The sequence below is a fragment of the Euleptes europaea genome, chromosome 12, assembly GCF_029931775.1.
Source record: "Euleptes europaea isolate rEulEur1 chromosome 12, rEulEur1.hap1, whole genome shotgun sequence".
NCBI lineage: Eukaryota > Metazoa > Chordata > Lepidosauria > Squamata > Sphaerodactylidae > Euleptes > Euleptes europaea.
Window position 1 is genome coordinate 9,711,981 of NC_079323.1, and position 16,671 is coordinate 9,728,651.

The 16,671-nt window shown below is 43.1% G+C and overlaps 1 protein-coding gene across 1 annotated transcript in view; it reads left to right on the forward strand.

Moving 5' to 3' along the window:
- TMEM135 (transmembrane protein 135) overlaps positions 1 to 16,671 on the forward strand; it is a 200,758-nt gene that overhangs the window by 35,603 nt on the left and 148,484 nt on the right. The window contains exon 4 of the mRNA XM_056858328.1: positions 10,868 to 10,901. Coding sequence (XP_056714306.1) covers positions 10,868 to 10,901 — 34 coding nt within the window. The remainder of the gene's footprint in view (positions 1 to 10,867; positions 10,902 to 16,671) is intronic.

A 16,671-nucleotide genomic window follows, 5' to 3' on the forward strand; every position in this document is an offset into this window, starting at 1 on the left:
ATATGTTTGTGCAATCATGTTAAGCAAAATTACCCGTGAGATGTTACTAATTGCCCGTATAAAATTGGTAGGCATATATAAGCACATCTTTGTTTCCAGGTGCACGAAGAAACACTTTTTTAAAACAGAGATTGTTTGTACAGCATGCCATTGTTATTGATTATGGTATGCTACCTATTAAGTGTTCCAACAGTATAGTGCTGTAAGCTAAACACCACAAGATTTTTATGGCTTTTGTGGCTTTGACAACTTAAACACAAATAGTATGTGGGCTAAGTGTTATTGCAAATTAATGTTTGTGGCAGTATGGTATATTTAAACTTTACCAGCTATTTTCATAAAAGATTTTCTGTTTTCCAGGGCTTTTGTACAAGTCATTTTTGGGTCAGACTGGATTTTTTTTAACGCTCGTAAGTCAGCATTCTGGGTAAAATAATTTGCCCCCTCATCTGTCCAACTTTATATTGTGCCTCCTGTGTATTTTTCGAAGTTGCAAGAGCAGAATTTTCTCCAGGGGAACTGATCTTTTTAGTCTGGAGATGAGATATAATTCTAGGGGATCCTCAGGTCCCTTCCCTAGTTAATTGCATATCCTGCCGGAGACTGGAGGGGGGGGGATGTATTATAATTGTAAGTCTCTGCAAGGTTTAGAACGGGGTGTCAAACATATGGCCCAGGGGCCGGATCCAGCCCCTTGAGAGCTCTTATCCGGCCCGCGAGTTAGCCGAGGCAGCCGATCTGGGCTGGCGAGGCGTAGCCTGGCCAAGAGACATTTAGGTTATATCTGGCCCTCGTAACAAATGAGTTTGACACCCCTGGTTTAGAACCTCATCATTGTTTTATAGCTGTGTTAATCTACCGTAGGTTTTATTTAGGACTGAATTTGGTTAAATCTACTAGCAGTCCTAGGTTGTGATTTTAAATTTTGGTTTTATGTTTTTAATGTATCTTATTTTGTATGTGTTTTATCTATGTTGTAAGACACCTTGAGCTCCGTAGGGAAGAAAGGTGGCTAATACATATTTTAAATAAATAAATAAAATAATGAAATTATACCTGATTTGGCCCATGTCAGCCATGTGACATATTTGCTTGCAGTTTTTAATAAAAGGATTAATATAAGGGTTGCCCCTAGTGTCAGTTGTACATATTTAAATGGGTCAAGTCGGCAAGCCAACTTCTTACCAGATTCTTCTGGTTGCCTGAACAGTGAAGAAATATGAATATATGCACATTTCAATAAATTAGTACAGAATTGGGAAGTCCCTTCCCCTCATGCACAAAGCCCACGGGCCTGCTCGTAATGGTTTGGCGAGTTATGCTTGGTCTTCAGTGCGCTGCAACTTGCCATTCCCTCTGAAGTTACGCTGTAATTGCATTGCTCTGGAAGTGGCAAAATGACATTGGGGTTCTGGCCAAAAGCGAACCAGATACTAAAGTATAAGTATAGAATCAAAATCTTGGCTTTGAATGAATCATACAATCCATTTTAAGCTTTCCAAATGGTGTTGTGAAAATGATGGATGAAATGATGGTGAAAATGATGGATGCCTACATTTCACTGAAAATGAGCTTGGGAGCGTCCCATCAATATTGCTTGCCTTTGAAACTCCCCCACTCAGGGTATATGAGAGTGGTAGAAAGCCTTTGACCACCGAAGCACTTTTTATAAAGGTCCTGGGAATTTTTAGATGAATGCTCATGTACTGGAGATGTAGGAGTTGCTTGTCTCATCTTTAAAGTATTTGAACTTTTCAGTGTTGTTGTAAAGGTGGAGGGTGGGTGGTGGGTGGGGAGATCAGTCATGTTCTCATATATATCATGTCGGTTCACGATGATTTCATTTCTGACTTCCCCCAAAGATCTTTTTATTTTGTTTGTTGGATTCTTGTACTCGTTGGCTGAAAGACAAGTGCATCCTTTGGAATGCTCTGTATTTTTCTCCCTAGAAGTACCACCACCATCCCATTAAAGGCAGATTATGGGGAAGAACTATCTTGTCTGCTCTGGCCAAGATTCTGGGTTCCCTTTGTAAATCTTCCCCTAAAGTCTTCTTCAAGAAAGTAGCCGTGTAGGCAGACTCTGACATCAAATGTGGGTGTACTCTTACAAAAGGTTATTGCAGAAGATCGAGATAGTGTAAAAGAAAGAAAATACGGGATTCCTTGACTTTCTTCTCAGTAGGGTGTAAATATTAAGTAGAGCTTATTTAATGCAGATGAAAGTCAGTTTCAGGTAGCCAGCTCAAGGTTGAAATCAGCATTCCCTCCTTCTGAGATTAGTAAAACGAGCACCCAGCTTGCTGGAGGTAAAGTATAGATGACTGAGGAAGGCAGTGGCACACCACTCCGTGAACATAGTCTCCCTAGTCAACGTCGTAATGTGATGTCACCGCATGGGTCAGTAGGCCTGGTGCTTGCACCGGGGACCACCTTTACCTTTACATGACTTTCAGGTCCTGGAAGTTCTTCAGGCTGTTTTATGAAGTCCAAAATTGCTCTCACTCCCTGGCTTCTAGGCTTACCCCTAAGCTGGAGCAGCTCTGACCAAACCACAAAAAGTATCCCTCGACAACAAGCTAATATCACCAGGTTTATGCACCAATTAGAGTTGGACTAACATGTACCAGATTTTTGCTAGGTAGCGAACATTGAACTGGGGAATCCCATGAAGGCAGGTGGGTTAGGCGCATAGAATTCACCAACTTGTGCCAGGCTTGTCAGACAGGATTAAACAAAAGAAGAAGAGTTGGTTTTTATACCCCGCTTTCCTCTACCCCCCGTGGCGCAGAGTGGTAAGCTGCAGTACTGCAGTCATAAAGCTCTGCTCATGACCTGAGTTCGATCCCGACGGAAGTCAGTTCAGGTAGCCGGCTCAAGGTTGACTCAGCCTTCCATCCTTCCGAGGTCGGTAAAATGAGTACCCGGCTTGCTGGGGGTAAGGGGAAGATGACTGGGGAAGGCAATGGCCAACCACCCCGTAAACAAAGTCTGCCTTGGAAACGTTGGGATGTGACGTCACCCCATGGGTCAGGAATGACCCGGTGCTTGCACAGGGGACCTTTACCTTTACCTCCTCTACCATAGGGAGTCTCACAGCGGATTACAATCACTTTCTCCCCCCCAACAGGCACCTTCTGAGGTAGGTGGGGCTGAGAGAGTTCGGAGAGAACCATGATTAGCCCAAGGTCACCCAGCAGGCTTCATGTGGAGGAGTGGGGAATTGAACCTGTTTCTCCAGATTATAGTCCGTCACTCTCAACCGCTACACCATGCTGGCTCTCAAGAGATTCTGCATAGATGCATGTCCAGTAACACTGACAGCTTTCAAAGTGTTACTGGTTCCCAAAACAACAGGTTGGTTCTTGCAGATCTGTTCCACTAATGCTTGAGGAGCCTCTTGCCCTCGCAGAAGGCTCTTTGTGCCTGAGGGAAGCACCACCATTAATGGAAGGACAGTAAGATGGCGGTTCTCAGGATAATCACAACAGGGTCCCAAGAACACAGAAGAAGTTGCCTTCTAGTTAGTCAGCCAGTTAAGACTGTCGAGGTCCATGCTGTTTACTTGGACTGGCAGAAGAAGAGGAGTTGGTTTTTATATGCCAACTTTCTCTACCCCTTAAGGAAGAATCAAACCGGCTTACAATCACTGTCCCTTCCCCTCCCCACAACAGATACCCTGTGAGGTAGGTGGGGCTGAGAGAGCTGTGACTTGCCCAAGGTCACCCAGCTGGCTTTGTGTGTAGGAGTGGGGAAACAAATCCAGTTCATCAGATTAGCCTCCACCGCTCATGGGGAGGAGTGGGGAATCAAACCTGGTTCTCCAGATCAGAGTCCACAGCTCCAAACAATCTCTCCGGGGCTTCAAGCAAAGAAGCATCTTTCTCAGTGCATGTTTGTTTGTTTATTTGTTCGACATCTGTGCTGCCCTTTCCTGATCAAGTCATGCTCAAAATATTCTTTAATTGGAGATTCCAGTGATTGAACCTGTATCAAACAAAGCAGATGCTCTATCACTGGGCCCCAACTAGGCAACATATAAGGGACTTCTGTAAGTATGTAACAGCTGTTACAGAATGATGATGCTTTTCTGATATTTTTTTTAAAAACGAGTATATTTCCTCCCTTTTCTCATCCCTTGATGCCTTTATTATAATTTTTTAATGGTTTGAGGCGTATAAGCCTGTTGCTTAACCCAAGATTGCCCGGTCATTGTATGGTTCTGATCAGATTATAGTGCATATTTACTTTGAGCAAATAATCAAGTCTTAAAGGACTTTCCTGCTGTATCTTGTTGTAGTATTTAGTCTGCTGACTGGGAATCTGTAAGCCATGTGTTACAGATATTTGGTTTCATAACAACTTTTGCTTTTAAAAAAATATATATTGAAAAATCCCTACTTAAGTTGGTGTTTTGCGTTCTCTGTAATGTTTTTGAAAGCTTAGCTGCTCTTGTTGCTTTTAAGTGAACTTTTGCACCAGCATTTCAGTGTCGAGACTTCAGCTAAAAGTAGGAAATAGGTGGGTGTGAATGATTAAACATAACTTAAACATGCTTTGTTATTTCAGACATCCTCCAGACACCCCCTCCCATAGTTGTAGGTCTGGAATTGTGGCACATTTGGTGTTAGGCAGCTGTTAGGAAGGTAAATTATCATTTCTCGATTTGCTTATAAGGTTGAATTAGCTACCATTGATATATTTGATTTATTACTGAAGATTCCAAGATGGGTGAATAAACATATATTTTAATGGTCTGGGTTTTGTTTTGCAGTGAAGATTCGGCCTTCTGAATGAATAGTTATATGCAGCCTTGTAGTTCAGGAAATGATGACCAGGTTGGCACTTCCTTATTTTTGTTCCACTGAGTACAGGACTTTATCCCTACAGAAATTAGAACCGTTCACAGGAATATTGTCAAACATATTTTCAGCTGTAAATACATTAAACCAGGTACAGTCTAAACCAGAGGTTCCCAAACTGTGCTCCAACATCTCCTAGTGCTCCATGAAGAGATTGGAAAGAAAAAATACCACTGTCGTTCGGTTTAGTATATAGGTGCTAGGTGAAAATTAGTGCTTCCGTGACAAATTTCTCTCCTGAAAAGTGCTCCATGACTCAAAACGTTTGGGAAACTCTGGAGTAAACCATTAGAGAGGCACAGTACCCAATCTTCTTGTCCTGCGACCGTCCCGTCCCCGGGCGTCGCGGACTCGGCCCCCACCCCGCCGGGAGCCGGAAGCCCAGGAAGGTCGGGAGGCGGCCCGGGTCCCGGCGGCGCAAGCTCGGCCCCCACCCCGTCGCTCGCCGGGAGCCCAGGAAGGTCGGGAGGCGGCCCGGGTCCCGGCGGCGCAAGCTCGGCCCCACCCCGCCGCTCGCCAGGAATCCAGGGAGGGCGGGAGGCAGCCCGGGTCCCGGCGGCGCAAGCTCGGCCCTCAACCCGCCACTCACCTGAGGCCTGGGAAGGCTGGGGGGGGTCTCGGGATACGCTGGAGCCAGGAGGGACCGGCAGAGAGGGAGGCAGACGGGGGGGTCGCCCGAGAGGGAAGCCTGGTGGGGAAGTGCAGGAGGCCCCGAGCCCCGGGAGCCAGCGGGGCGGGGCAGCTCCTCACAGGCCCTTCCTCTTCCCCCTGCAGGAAAACAGACGCCATGGGGCCCCGAGGGAAGTCCAGGGGAGTGGCCCCCGCCAGCCGCCGACAGGACCTTGGTCGGCAGCGAGGCGAGGAAGCGGGGGGGCGTCTGGAGCTAAGCCCGACGGCCCATGGAACTGCGGCAGGGCGAGAGCCGTGACGAGGGCGGAGTTACCGGGGACTCCTCCAATAGGAAGACCCCGAAAGGCGGGACAACACCCTGGCCCATATAGGCTCGGGAGGGCGGAGCCAGGGGGGGAAGTGCTTAAAAGGGAGTTGTGGGTTGGAGGCCGAGGAGGATGGCTGGCTGGGAAGGGCCAGGTGTCTGTGGCCCTCAACCCTGGCGGACTCAGACGGGGAAGCGAGCTCAGATTCCCCGGCTGAGTGGTCTGAGGCCGAGGAAACTCCTCAACTCTGACCTGGCAAGCAAGACTCCACCCTTTGCTCCGCGCTTCCTAGCTTGGGGCACGACACTTCTTAACTATGGATGGGAATTAAAGTGGTGCAAATTATTTTGCCATAGATAATTGTTAAGGCTTATGTCACCTGCTTGATACGCTGGAAGAATTGTATTTGTGCCCTCACAAATCCCCTCTTCGTTGAAGCACACCTGTGTGGGTTGGTTTCAAGCATTCACATTTGCCACAGGACTTAATAGCACTGTAATTCAGTGTTGCGAAGTAAGTTTTTACGGGATGATCACCACATACTGCTTTGTTCATCTAGAACATTGGTTTCAAACATACGGCCCATGGACTTGATCCTGCCCTTTGAGAGCTCTTATCCGGCCCACGAGCCTGCTGAGGCAGCCACCCCCCCACACTCTCAATCTGGGTTGGCGAGGTATGGCCTGGCCCAACCAAGTGACATTTATCTCATATCAGGGCCCTCATAACAATTGGGTTTGACACCCCAGATCTAGAGCTTCTCTTTTCAACCCCCCGCCCCCAATTTCAGTGAAGTTCTGCCAGGGCAGGGGCTCCTTGACACAGATTGAGAGTGGGGGGGGGGCGGCTCTTGGTGATCATGGCACACAACCTTGTGGTCAAGGAAGGTATAATATATGAGATTGCTGCTCATCCTCTTCCTGGCCGATCCAGCTCCTCATCCCCGCCCCAAGTCCAGACATTACAGTAATAGTACTGCTTGCCTGTTGCCCTTGGATGGATCCTAGGTGATTCATTGTGAGAACAACTGTGTTTCCTCAAACACTTTGAAAGATTTCTGTTAACATTTTGAATGCTAAATGAGATCCACTCCATTTGCATGATGTAAAAGGTTAGTAAATATAAATATAAACTACAAAAAAAACCATGTTTATTTTACATGCTGTACAAATATCTCGAAACATATTTTTCCAGTAGCTAAAAGTTTTTGATCTGAAATATTTCATTGGGAAAAAGAATTCAGTAAAACATGTCCAGTGTCATTTGAGCATCACCTGTGCCCATGACTACATATATGTGTGAAGTGCAGTTAAGTTGCAGCTGACTTATGGCGGCCCCGTAAGGTTTTCAAGGCAAGAGACATTCATAGGTGGTTTGCTGTTGCCTGCCTCTGTGAGGACTGAAAGAGTTCAGAGAGAACTGTGACTGGCCCAAGGTCACCCAGTAGGCTTCATGTGGAGGAGTGAGGAATCTTACCTGGTTCTCTAGATTAGAGTCAGTTGCTTTTAACCACTACACCACGCTGGCTCTTGACTACACATATATACATACATATATAGACCAATTTTAATATGCTTTGTACACAGGATGTGCTTTCTATGGATAGAATTACTCTGAATCTACCTAATGCAACAGCTTCTATGAAACAAGCACTTTTAAAGAAAATTCTCCATCCCACATTATTGAAGGACAGTTGTTTCTGCTTGTTTCAGGCAAGGAGCTGAGCAGCAGAATGGGTCCCTGAAAGCCCCCTTCTTTTGGTGGAACTACTGAAATTAAAGCAATGCACGTGTAACGTCTTGTGCTTTGAACAGACCCTGGGAAGGTTACTAGTAGGGGTGTGCATTCGGTTAAAGCTGAACCAGAAAAAACTCTCCAAAAATGCCTCGAGGAGGGGGGAGCCAGCAAGCAGCTGCCTGTTGGCTCCTGCTTCTTTGTGGAGGTGGGATCGGGGATCTAAACCCCCAGTGGTGCAGAACTGAACTGTGGGCTCTGCGGAGCTCAGCGCTCAGCTCTGAGCCACGTATTTTTCAGGTTCGGGTTTAATAAACCGGAAAATTTTTGAATTATTCGAAAAGCCAAATCCATTATAGTTCGGATTTTTTGGAGAAAATTTCCAGGATTATTAAGCCCAAACCGGAAAAATACCTCACACCACTGAAGTCAGTCCATTGTATACATCACCTTGACTAAATCTCCAGGAGCTGCTATCTCAGCTGAGCCAGTGCCTAAACTCAGAAGCCTAAGGGAGAGTAAACTGAAACTGAATCCTGATTAGACAGAGATGATAGTGATTGGGCAAGATGTCCGTACTGATCGTGGTAACCCTCTGAACCGTTTGATGGGTTGCAGCTTTTGAAGGGCTCAAAATTGGTAAAATATTGGTAACTGCAATATATTCTACTGGTTGCCCTTGACGATGATTTTGAAACTTCAGCTGGTGCAAAATGCAGTGGCTTGTTTGCTGTTAGGCTCTGCCCATCGGGGCCGCGGTACACCTCCTTCTGAAGTCCCTTCACTGGCTGATTATTTGTTTCTGGATCTAATTGGTGGGGGTGGGAAGTGCGGTCAAGTCACAGATGGCTTTTGGCGACTCCATAGGGTTTTCAAGGCAAGAGACCTTCGGAGGTGGTTAGCCATTGCCTGCTTACGCATGGGCTGAGAGAGTTCTGAGAGAACTGTGACTGGTTCAAGGTCCCCCAGCAGCCTTCATGTGCTGGTGTTTATCCCTAAAGTCCTTCTTGACCTGGGGCTGACACTGTTGAAGACCCGTCTGTCCTGGTGTGAGCCCATTGTGCCATTGCATTCCTTACAACAGGGTCTCCCAATAGTGCCCTCACTCGCTAGGATAAATTTTGCAATGGCCCTGGCATTTTCTGCTGCCGCCGCAATATTATGAAACAGTAGGGTTGCCAGGTCCCTCTTTGCCACCGGTAGAAGGTTTTTGGGGCAGAGCCTGAGGAGGGTGGGGTTTGGAGAGGGACTTCAATGCCATAGAGGTCCAATTGCCAAGGCGGACATTTTCTCCAGGTGAGCTGATCTCTATCGGCTGGAGTTCAGTTGTAATAGTCGGAGAACTCCAGCTAGTACCTGGAGATTCAGTATAGGAATAGCTGTAAATAATGCCAATGAAGTTATGGCTATATATTTACAGTATGTGGTAATATAACCACCAACACCTCATATTACCAACAGACACATGTATTTATTTCTTTTACATATAGAATTTTAAATAACAACAACAATTTCTCAGCAATTCCTATAAAAGGTAAGTATTGCACTAATTCAATATAATTAAATTAAAATGTCCTTTATGATGTATTTCTTTTCTTTTGCAGCAGCTGATTGGTTGAAGGAGAAAACGATCGTTTCAAGGCACAGAGCCCGATTCTTCCTCAGTTCTTCCTATATGATACAATAAATAAAGCTCTTTCATAGTCATACTTATCCTAAAAAATATATTCCATATCAAAACTGCAATAAATAACAATTCAAACATTCTCAGCAATAAATATACTTACAGAAATACGTCCTATGCAATTACTCATCATCATCCATAATCTCAGGTTTCCACCGAATAACCATTTATGAATATAATGTACAATAAGTCCCCAGTCAGGGTAAGTGAGAGGATTCAGTCCACGCTGGTAAGAATCCCAATGGCGTTATTACAAAAGTGCAAGCTAGTTACCTAAATAGCTCTCCGGTGTTCGCTCCTTACTACAGCTGATGTACATTGCCTATGAACCAGATTCTTAAAGTAACAGTACACATTTATAAAAAACAAGACAAGTCGTTCTCTAAGTTTAAGCCATGAGGAGCCATGGTATTCAAAACGTATAAAGTATGCTTCCTTGCGTCTAAGGATTCTTTCATTGTCATTTCTATTAAATCTATTACCTTGTAGACGCCAAAAGACAAAGAATCTTAGCTCATTCTCATTGTGTTTTAATTTTAAAAAATGGTCGACAACCGGGGCTGTAGTTAATCCTGCCCTAATTCTAGCCCTGTGTTGCAGTTTTGATATGGAATATATTTTTTAGGATAAGTATGACTATGAAAGAGCTTTATTTATTGTATCATATAGGAAGAACTGAGGAAGAATCGGGCTCTGTGCCTTGAAACGATCGTTTTCTCCTTCAACCAATCAGCTGCTGCAAAAGAAAAGAAATACATCATAAAGGACATTTTAATTTAATTATATTGAATTAGTGCAATACTTACCTTTTATAGGAATTGCTGAGAAATTGTTGTTGTTGTTTAAAATTCTATATGTAAAAGAAATAAATACATGTGTCTGTTGGTAATATGAGGTGTTGGTCGTTATATTACCACATACTGTAAATATATAGCCATAACTTCATTGGCATTATTTACAGCTATTCCTATACTGAATTTCTCATCTTATGATAAATGTATAGAGGTGTCTGATTTGTTTTCCAGTACCTGGAGATTGGCAACCCTATGAAAAAGCTTCCTGGAAGGGGTGAGACAGGTATCTTTGTGGCCTTGCAGTGAGACTGCAAGACACAACTGTAGAGCTTGAATTGGGCTTAACAGTTTTAATGTAACTGTTTTTTTTAATGTTCAGCTGATTTAATTAATTGTTAACCATTTGTCTTAATTTAATTTCCTGTTTTAATTTTTTTTTAAATTTATTTATTTTCTTGTCACTAACTATGATCCTGACTCTGGGAAAGAGACGGTGTATACAAATTGCCTGATAAACTCTTGGACCAGTCGCTGGCTTGCAGCCTAACAAATTTCACGGTTTAGGGGTGGGGGAATGAGGTATTTCCATGTTTGCCTCCTTGAGGAAGGTTGGGATATAAGCGTAGTGGGTGATTTTATGACTTTAAAACCAGATCATTGATTTAGAACAAGCAGCAGAAATGCTTGAGAACTGGACTGTTATGCTCTTGGCAACCTGCTTCTCGCTAATTATCCGAGCCACCAGTATGAATGGAACAATCCTAGACAAAACAGCGAAATTATTAATTGTTGGTTGTGTTGTGAGGAATTAACTTCAATATGGCTTGAATAATTTATTTGTGTATTTTTCTGTCTGTAGGAGAGGACTGCTTACAATTTACATGGCTAATTTGGTAAGTAACACTTCTGATGATACACATGCGTATGAAGAGAATAATTTTGGAAGCTGTTTTGGATCCTTTTAGACATATTCCCCTTAAATGTAATGAAGATATCATAGTGACTTAACTGATACCGAGTTCTCACCAACTAATTCTGGGATAACAATAATGACTAGCCCAAGGTCACCCAGCAGGCTTCATGTGGAGGAGCAAGGAAGCAAACCCAGTTCACCAGATTAGAGTCTGCCACTCCACTACACCATGCTGGCTAGAGTCAGAAAGCAAGTTATAGGCTGGCTTTCAGTTGCTATTGTTTCTCCGTTTTAAAAAATTTCATGCAAACACACACTAAAGCTTATGCGTGTCTCTTAAGCTGAATCCATGCTCCCTCTATCAAACACATTGAGATAAGGGCTCAATAATAAAAATCAATAACACTTCTCTTTTAATGTGAAAGCAGATCCATGGGGTATGTGAAATTAACTTCTGATGTGAAGTATTTGAAATATGACACACGGGATCATTCATTTATTATTATGGGATTCATTCTGGACCCTGGGACTGGCAGGAGACCCATTGTGCATCTTACCACTGAACCTACCTGTGTGGTGTTGTATTTTTGGCCTGGTGCCAATTATGGAAAAAAAATAGTCTGAAAGATGAATGCTTCCAAAAGTAACCAAACACAGGCAGGAAAATGTAAATTTATACTGCACTGTAAGGGCTTTATTTTTGACAAGAGTGTTTCATAACCAACCCTTGACCTCCCTGGAAGTCGGTGCAAAAAAGAAAAGAAAAAGAACGTAAAGTAATATTAGATCGAATGTAGCTGAGAATGTGGGCTTCAGAATCCGAACCAGTTGCAATCAATGAATCAACGTGTTTATAATGCCAAGGAATGGAGAATTGATAGTAGCTGGTCCCGGAGGCTGTGCAAACATTCACGAGCCTTCCCAGATCTATTTTGGATTGCACGTGTTGAAGTCAAGACATTTCTAAGATGGTAAAAGGGGATGTATTGGTAACATATATGTGTATATAAGACAATCCTTTAAAGATATATCGGGATCAAAGAGAACCCCAGGATTCCAGCGGAGGGTGAAAGTGAAATGTGATCACTGCAGTTAGAAGAGGAGGGGAGGGCTTGCGAATAAGATCCCCTCTTAACAGTTCTGAAAAGTCAGAAGCACAGCAGATGAGAGGTTGGCAAACGTTCGCTTTTTGCAGCGAAGTGTTTTGAAGCAAGGGGGGGGGGAGTCAGGAACATATGTGAGATGTATGTTCCATGGAGCAGCTTCAGTCTTGCCAGTGGGGTCTCTTGTCTGTGCCCCTTTTTGTCTAGGACAGGGTTTCTTAAACCTTTTCCACTCGCAATCCCTTTTTGCCCAAGAAATTTTTACACGACCCCGGATATATAGGTATATAAAATAGGCATACAAATCGAACATTTACTGATAATAAATTGTAAAGAAATTTATTTTAAAACAATTCTTTGGTATTTTTTCGCGACCCCCACATTCAGTTCCTCAACCCCATATGGGGTCGCGACCCACAGTTTAAGAAGCTTTGGTCTAGGACACATTCTGCAAGGGCCCTGGGCTCAGGCATGCCTGTGGAACAGCCTCCCGGAGGTCAAGGGGCTTCTAGCCTCCTGGCTTTTCGGTGGGGCTGTAAAACAGAATTATTCCACAGAGCTTTTGGGGTACTTTGAGTCTGCGCCAAAGGGAATATTTTTCCAGCTGCGCCCAAGGTGTTTCAGAATGGCAATATTAATGTAGGGTTTGTTTAAAATGTACTTATCTTTTTAAAACCTTTTAAATTATGTGGTTGTGTACAGTTTTATTGTATATTGTATGTTTACATTGTATATTTATTTGTAGTGCTGTTTAACAACTTTGGGACCTGAATTAGTCAGGGAAAAGGTGGTCAGATAAATATTTCAGATAGATGAATAAAATACTGGAAGATTAAAAAAAAACAAATGAGTGGATTTGGCTGACTCTGCTGGTGGATTATAAGATGTCAAACACAGGTCAGCCCCAAACAAGAACAGTTTAAGCATACTTTTATAATGGTGCATTTTTTAAAAATGGAATTCAATAAGTGTTCATTTAAATCCCTGATTTTTCGTATTTCAGGAAAATACCGGTACCTTAGATATATGAAACACATAGTTGAGCAAGGTGCCTGAAAATACTGAGAAACTTCTTGGCAACTTTTTATTAATGGGGTCACATACTTTGGGTAACTTTTAATGGATAGGTAATATATCAAAATGGTTCCTAAATATTTTGCGAGACATTTTTACAAATATGAAATATCTTTGAAAAGCTCTGGACAGTCAAGAATGTACAGGTTGAGTATCCCTTATCCGGACTGCTTGGGACCAGAAGTAGTCTGTATTTCCAATCTTTCTCTATATTGAAACATTTTGGAATTTTTGCATGTACATAATGAGATATCTTGGGGATGGGACCCAAATTCATTTGTGTTTTATATACACTTTATACACATAGCCTGAATGTACTTTTAAACAATATTTATTAGAATATTTTAAATAACATTGTGTACATTGAACCATCAGAAAGCAAAGGTGTAACTATCTCACCAGAATACTTGTATCAACTGTTAAACAAGAGCAACACAAACAAACTAACAATGGCAGGCTTTCATTCTCCAGCTACGATGCTGTGTACACTGTATTTTATTTTTTTTACGTGAGAGGAAACATTGAAAGCAGGCAGCACGGATCTGCCTGCTTGCTGGCTTGACGGGTCTGGTTTCTGGATCAGTCCAGATATGGGATGTCCGAATAAGGGACACGCTACCTGTATCTGGAAATCCAAAACATGGCTCAGGTGTTTGAATTCCGTAACTCTAACAGCGCATTCCTGACCTTTAAGGGCAAAAGCTTGGGCTCCCCATGCCAGTAATGATGGTGGAGCTTCGAGGGAGAGAAATGGAGCTTTCCTGCCTCTCCTCTTTCCCTGCAGCGTATTGAGAGAGCCAGCGTGGTGTAGTGTTTAAGAGCGGTGGTTTAGAGTGGTGGACTCTGATCTGGAGAACCAGGTTTGATCCCCCACTCCTCCACATGAGTGGCGGACACTAATCTGGTGAACTGGGTTGGTTTCCCCACTCCTCCACACGAAGCCAGCTGGGTGACCTTGGGCTAGTCACAGTTCTTCCTGAACTGTCTTAGCCTCACCAGCCTCACAAGTTGTCTGTTTTGGGGAGAGGAAGGGAAGGAGATTTTAAGCTGGTTTGATTCTCCTTAAAAGGTAGAGAAAATCTGCATATAAAAACCAACTCTTCTTCTTCTTCTCCTCCTCCTCCTCCTCCTCCTCCTCTTCCTTCTTCTGAGATTGCTTGTGACCTCTTACTCATCTTTTTCCTTTTCTGACATGGATTTCTCCCTCCTTTCCTACCTATTTGTCTAGGTAGTTTTTATCCCATTTTTTTTATACCAGTGCCTCGCTTAGCCATGGTAAACATTAACTGGGATTAATTATTAACTAGGATTTGAAGCTGGTTATAGAATTTCTGGTTAGCATTAACTCTAGTTAAGTGGTGGAGCTGAGCATTAACCCAAGTTAATGATGGTACTGTGGGGGGACGTATTTGAGGGGAATGGATGTGAGGGAGAAAGAGCATTTGATATTACAGCCCACCTCTAGTCAATCAGCCCTAGTTAAGCTGCGTCTGTTCAGTTAATGGTTTTTACCATCATGATGTTCAACTGAATCTTCACACAAGCAAGCTCTGTCCCACCAACTTATGTATTAGGGGAAGTTGTGCTCGTGAGCAATAATATTTATTCTGTGCTTCTGATTCCTGGTATGGATTGTGTTTGCTTAACTGAGTCTGCAAATCCTGTAGTAATATAAATCTTGTAGCAATATAAACAATTTTATATCAGTGCTCTTAGAAGAAAAGATAGCTACCTAGTTTGGTTCGATTATAACTATTTCAGTTTTCAAAAGATGAAGCCAAGCTAAAATTTTATTAAATGAAACCCTCTTGATTAGATCATGCTTGTTGTTGGGAAGATCATGTTCTGAATCATAAGGGGTGTTTATTCCTGGATTTCTCCTATACGTTTTCCCCCACCAATTCATTTTGTGCTCTAGAAAGAGGTCCAAAAGGGAAAATGTCTTTGTGAGAGAGTTTGAATTGTATCAGGTAGTTTTTTTTTTTTTTTTAATGTAGCTATTTTCTAGCACTAAAGCTTGTGGTGTTGTCCTGGACTTCTCTTTCTTTCACCTCGCTCTAGTTTTGCCTTGTTTTCCTCCTTCTCTTCAATAAATTTGCAGGGGAGAAAGGTCCTGTGTTTATATAATAAAGCTGCCCAAGCAAAAAGTGTACTTTACTAATCCGGTAGGGAGTTTAATAGGCCCCCAAAGCCACTCAGAGAAATAAAAGGTCTTAGGGGATTTATTGAACATGCTACTAGTTGGTCAAGAAAAAGAAAATCAACCCTTTATGGCAGGGGTGGGGAACCTTTTTTCTGCCAAGGGCCATTTGGATATTTAAAACATCATTCGTGGGCCTTATAAAATGATCAACTTAAAAATTAGCCGACCAAGCCCCAAGCAGGCAGCTGCCCTTGATGACCCCCCCCTTGCGCGGCCAGGCAGGCATCCAACCGGTGGTGCACGCGCCCACCTTGTGGCACAGGATGGTCTGCTGTACCTGGTTAGTACTTGGATCGGAGACCACCAAGGAATCCCAAGGTCGCTATGCAAATGAAGGCAATGGCTGAACGTTTCTTGCCTTGAAAACCCTACTGGGTTGCCATAAGTCAGGTGTGACTTGATGGCACTTTATGCACACTGATGGTTTTAGTTGTGGGTAAAAAATGACCCAAAAGTTGACAAGTATATGTTGTATTTCACAAAATATAACAATTGTGAGGGGTGGGCATTTATTTTATTTACTTCATTTTGTACTCATCTCCCCAGTGGGGACTGGAAGTGGCTTATATCATCCCCCTCTCCTCCATTTTATCCCCCCAACAACACTGTGAGCCAGGTTAGGCTAAGTAAGTGTGACTGTGGCTCGGTGGTAGAGCATCTGCTTTGCATGCAGAAGGTCCCAGGTACAATCCCTGGCATCTCCAGTTAAAGGGACTAGGCAAGTAGGTGATGTGAAAAACCTCTGCCTGAGACCCTGGAGAGCTGCTGCCGGTCTGAGCAGACAATACTGACTTTGATGGACCAAGGGTAAGGCAGCTTCATGTGTCATGTATCATGTAACTGGCCCATGGTCACCCAGCAAGTTTCCATGACAGAGTGGGGTTTCGATCCTTTACCTGGAGGTTGGCCACCCTAAATAAAAGCAAACCTACATGTTTGTGTGGGAGGGCACTAAAAAGTTACTCTTGCAACCCCCCCAACCAAACAAACCCCGTCCAAAAAAACCTACTCATAAAATCAGCAGTATTTCTTCAACCACAATTTCTTCAACCACAAATCATGAGCAAATGGGGGAAAGATTAATAGAAGTTATGGTAGTGGGCAAAGTAAAACAAAAACCAGCTTAATCAGTAGCCTAAAAAGAGATTTTAAAAAACTGTTTGGGATAAGAAGAATTTTAATTTACTATAATTTTAAGATTACTGATTAAGATTCCCCACCCCCGCAGAGCAAATTGGTTGTGTCTTCTGAAATGTAATGCATGTTTAATGATGTGTGGATTAAGAGAAAATGGCTTCTGATCTGTTAAAATTATTTGTATTTATTCTCTAGGGGTACAGTATATCTCTGCTCCTTTTGACCTGTCATTC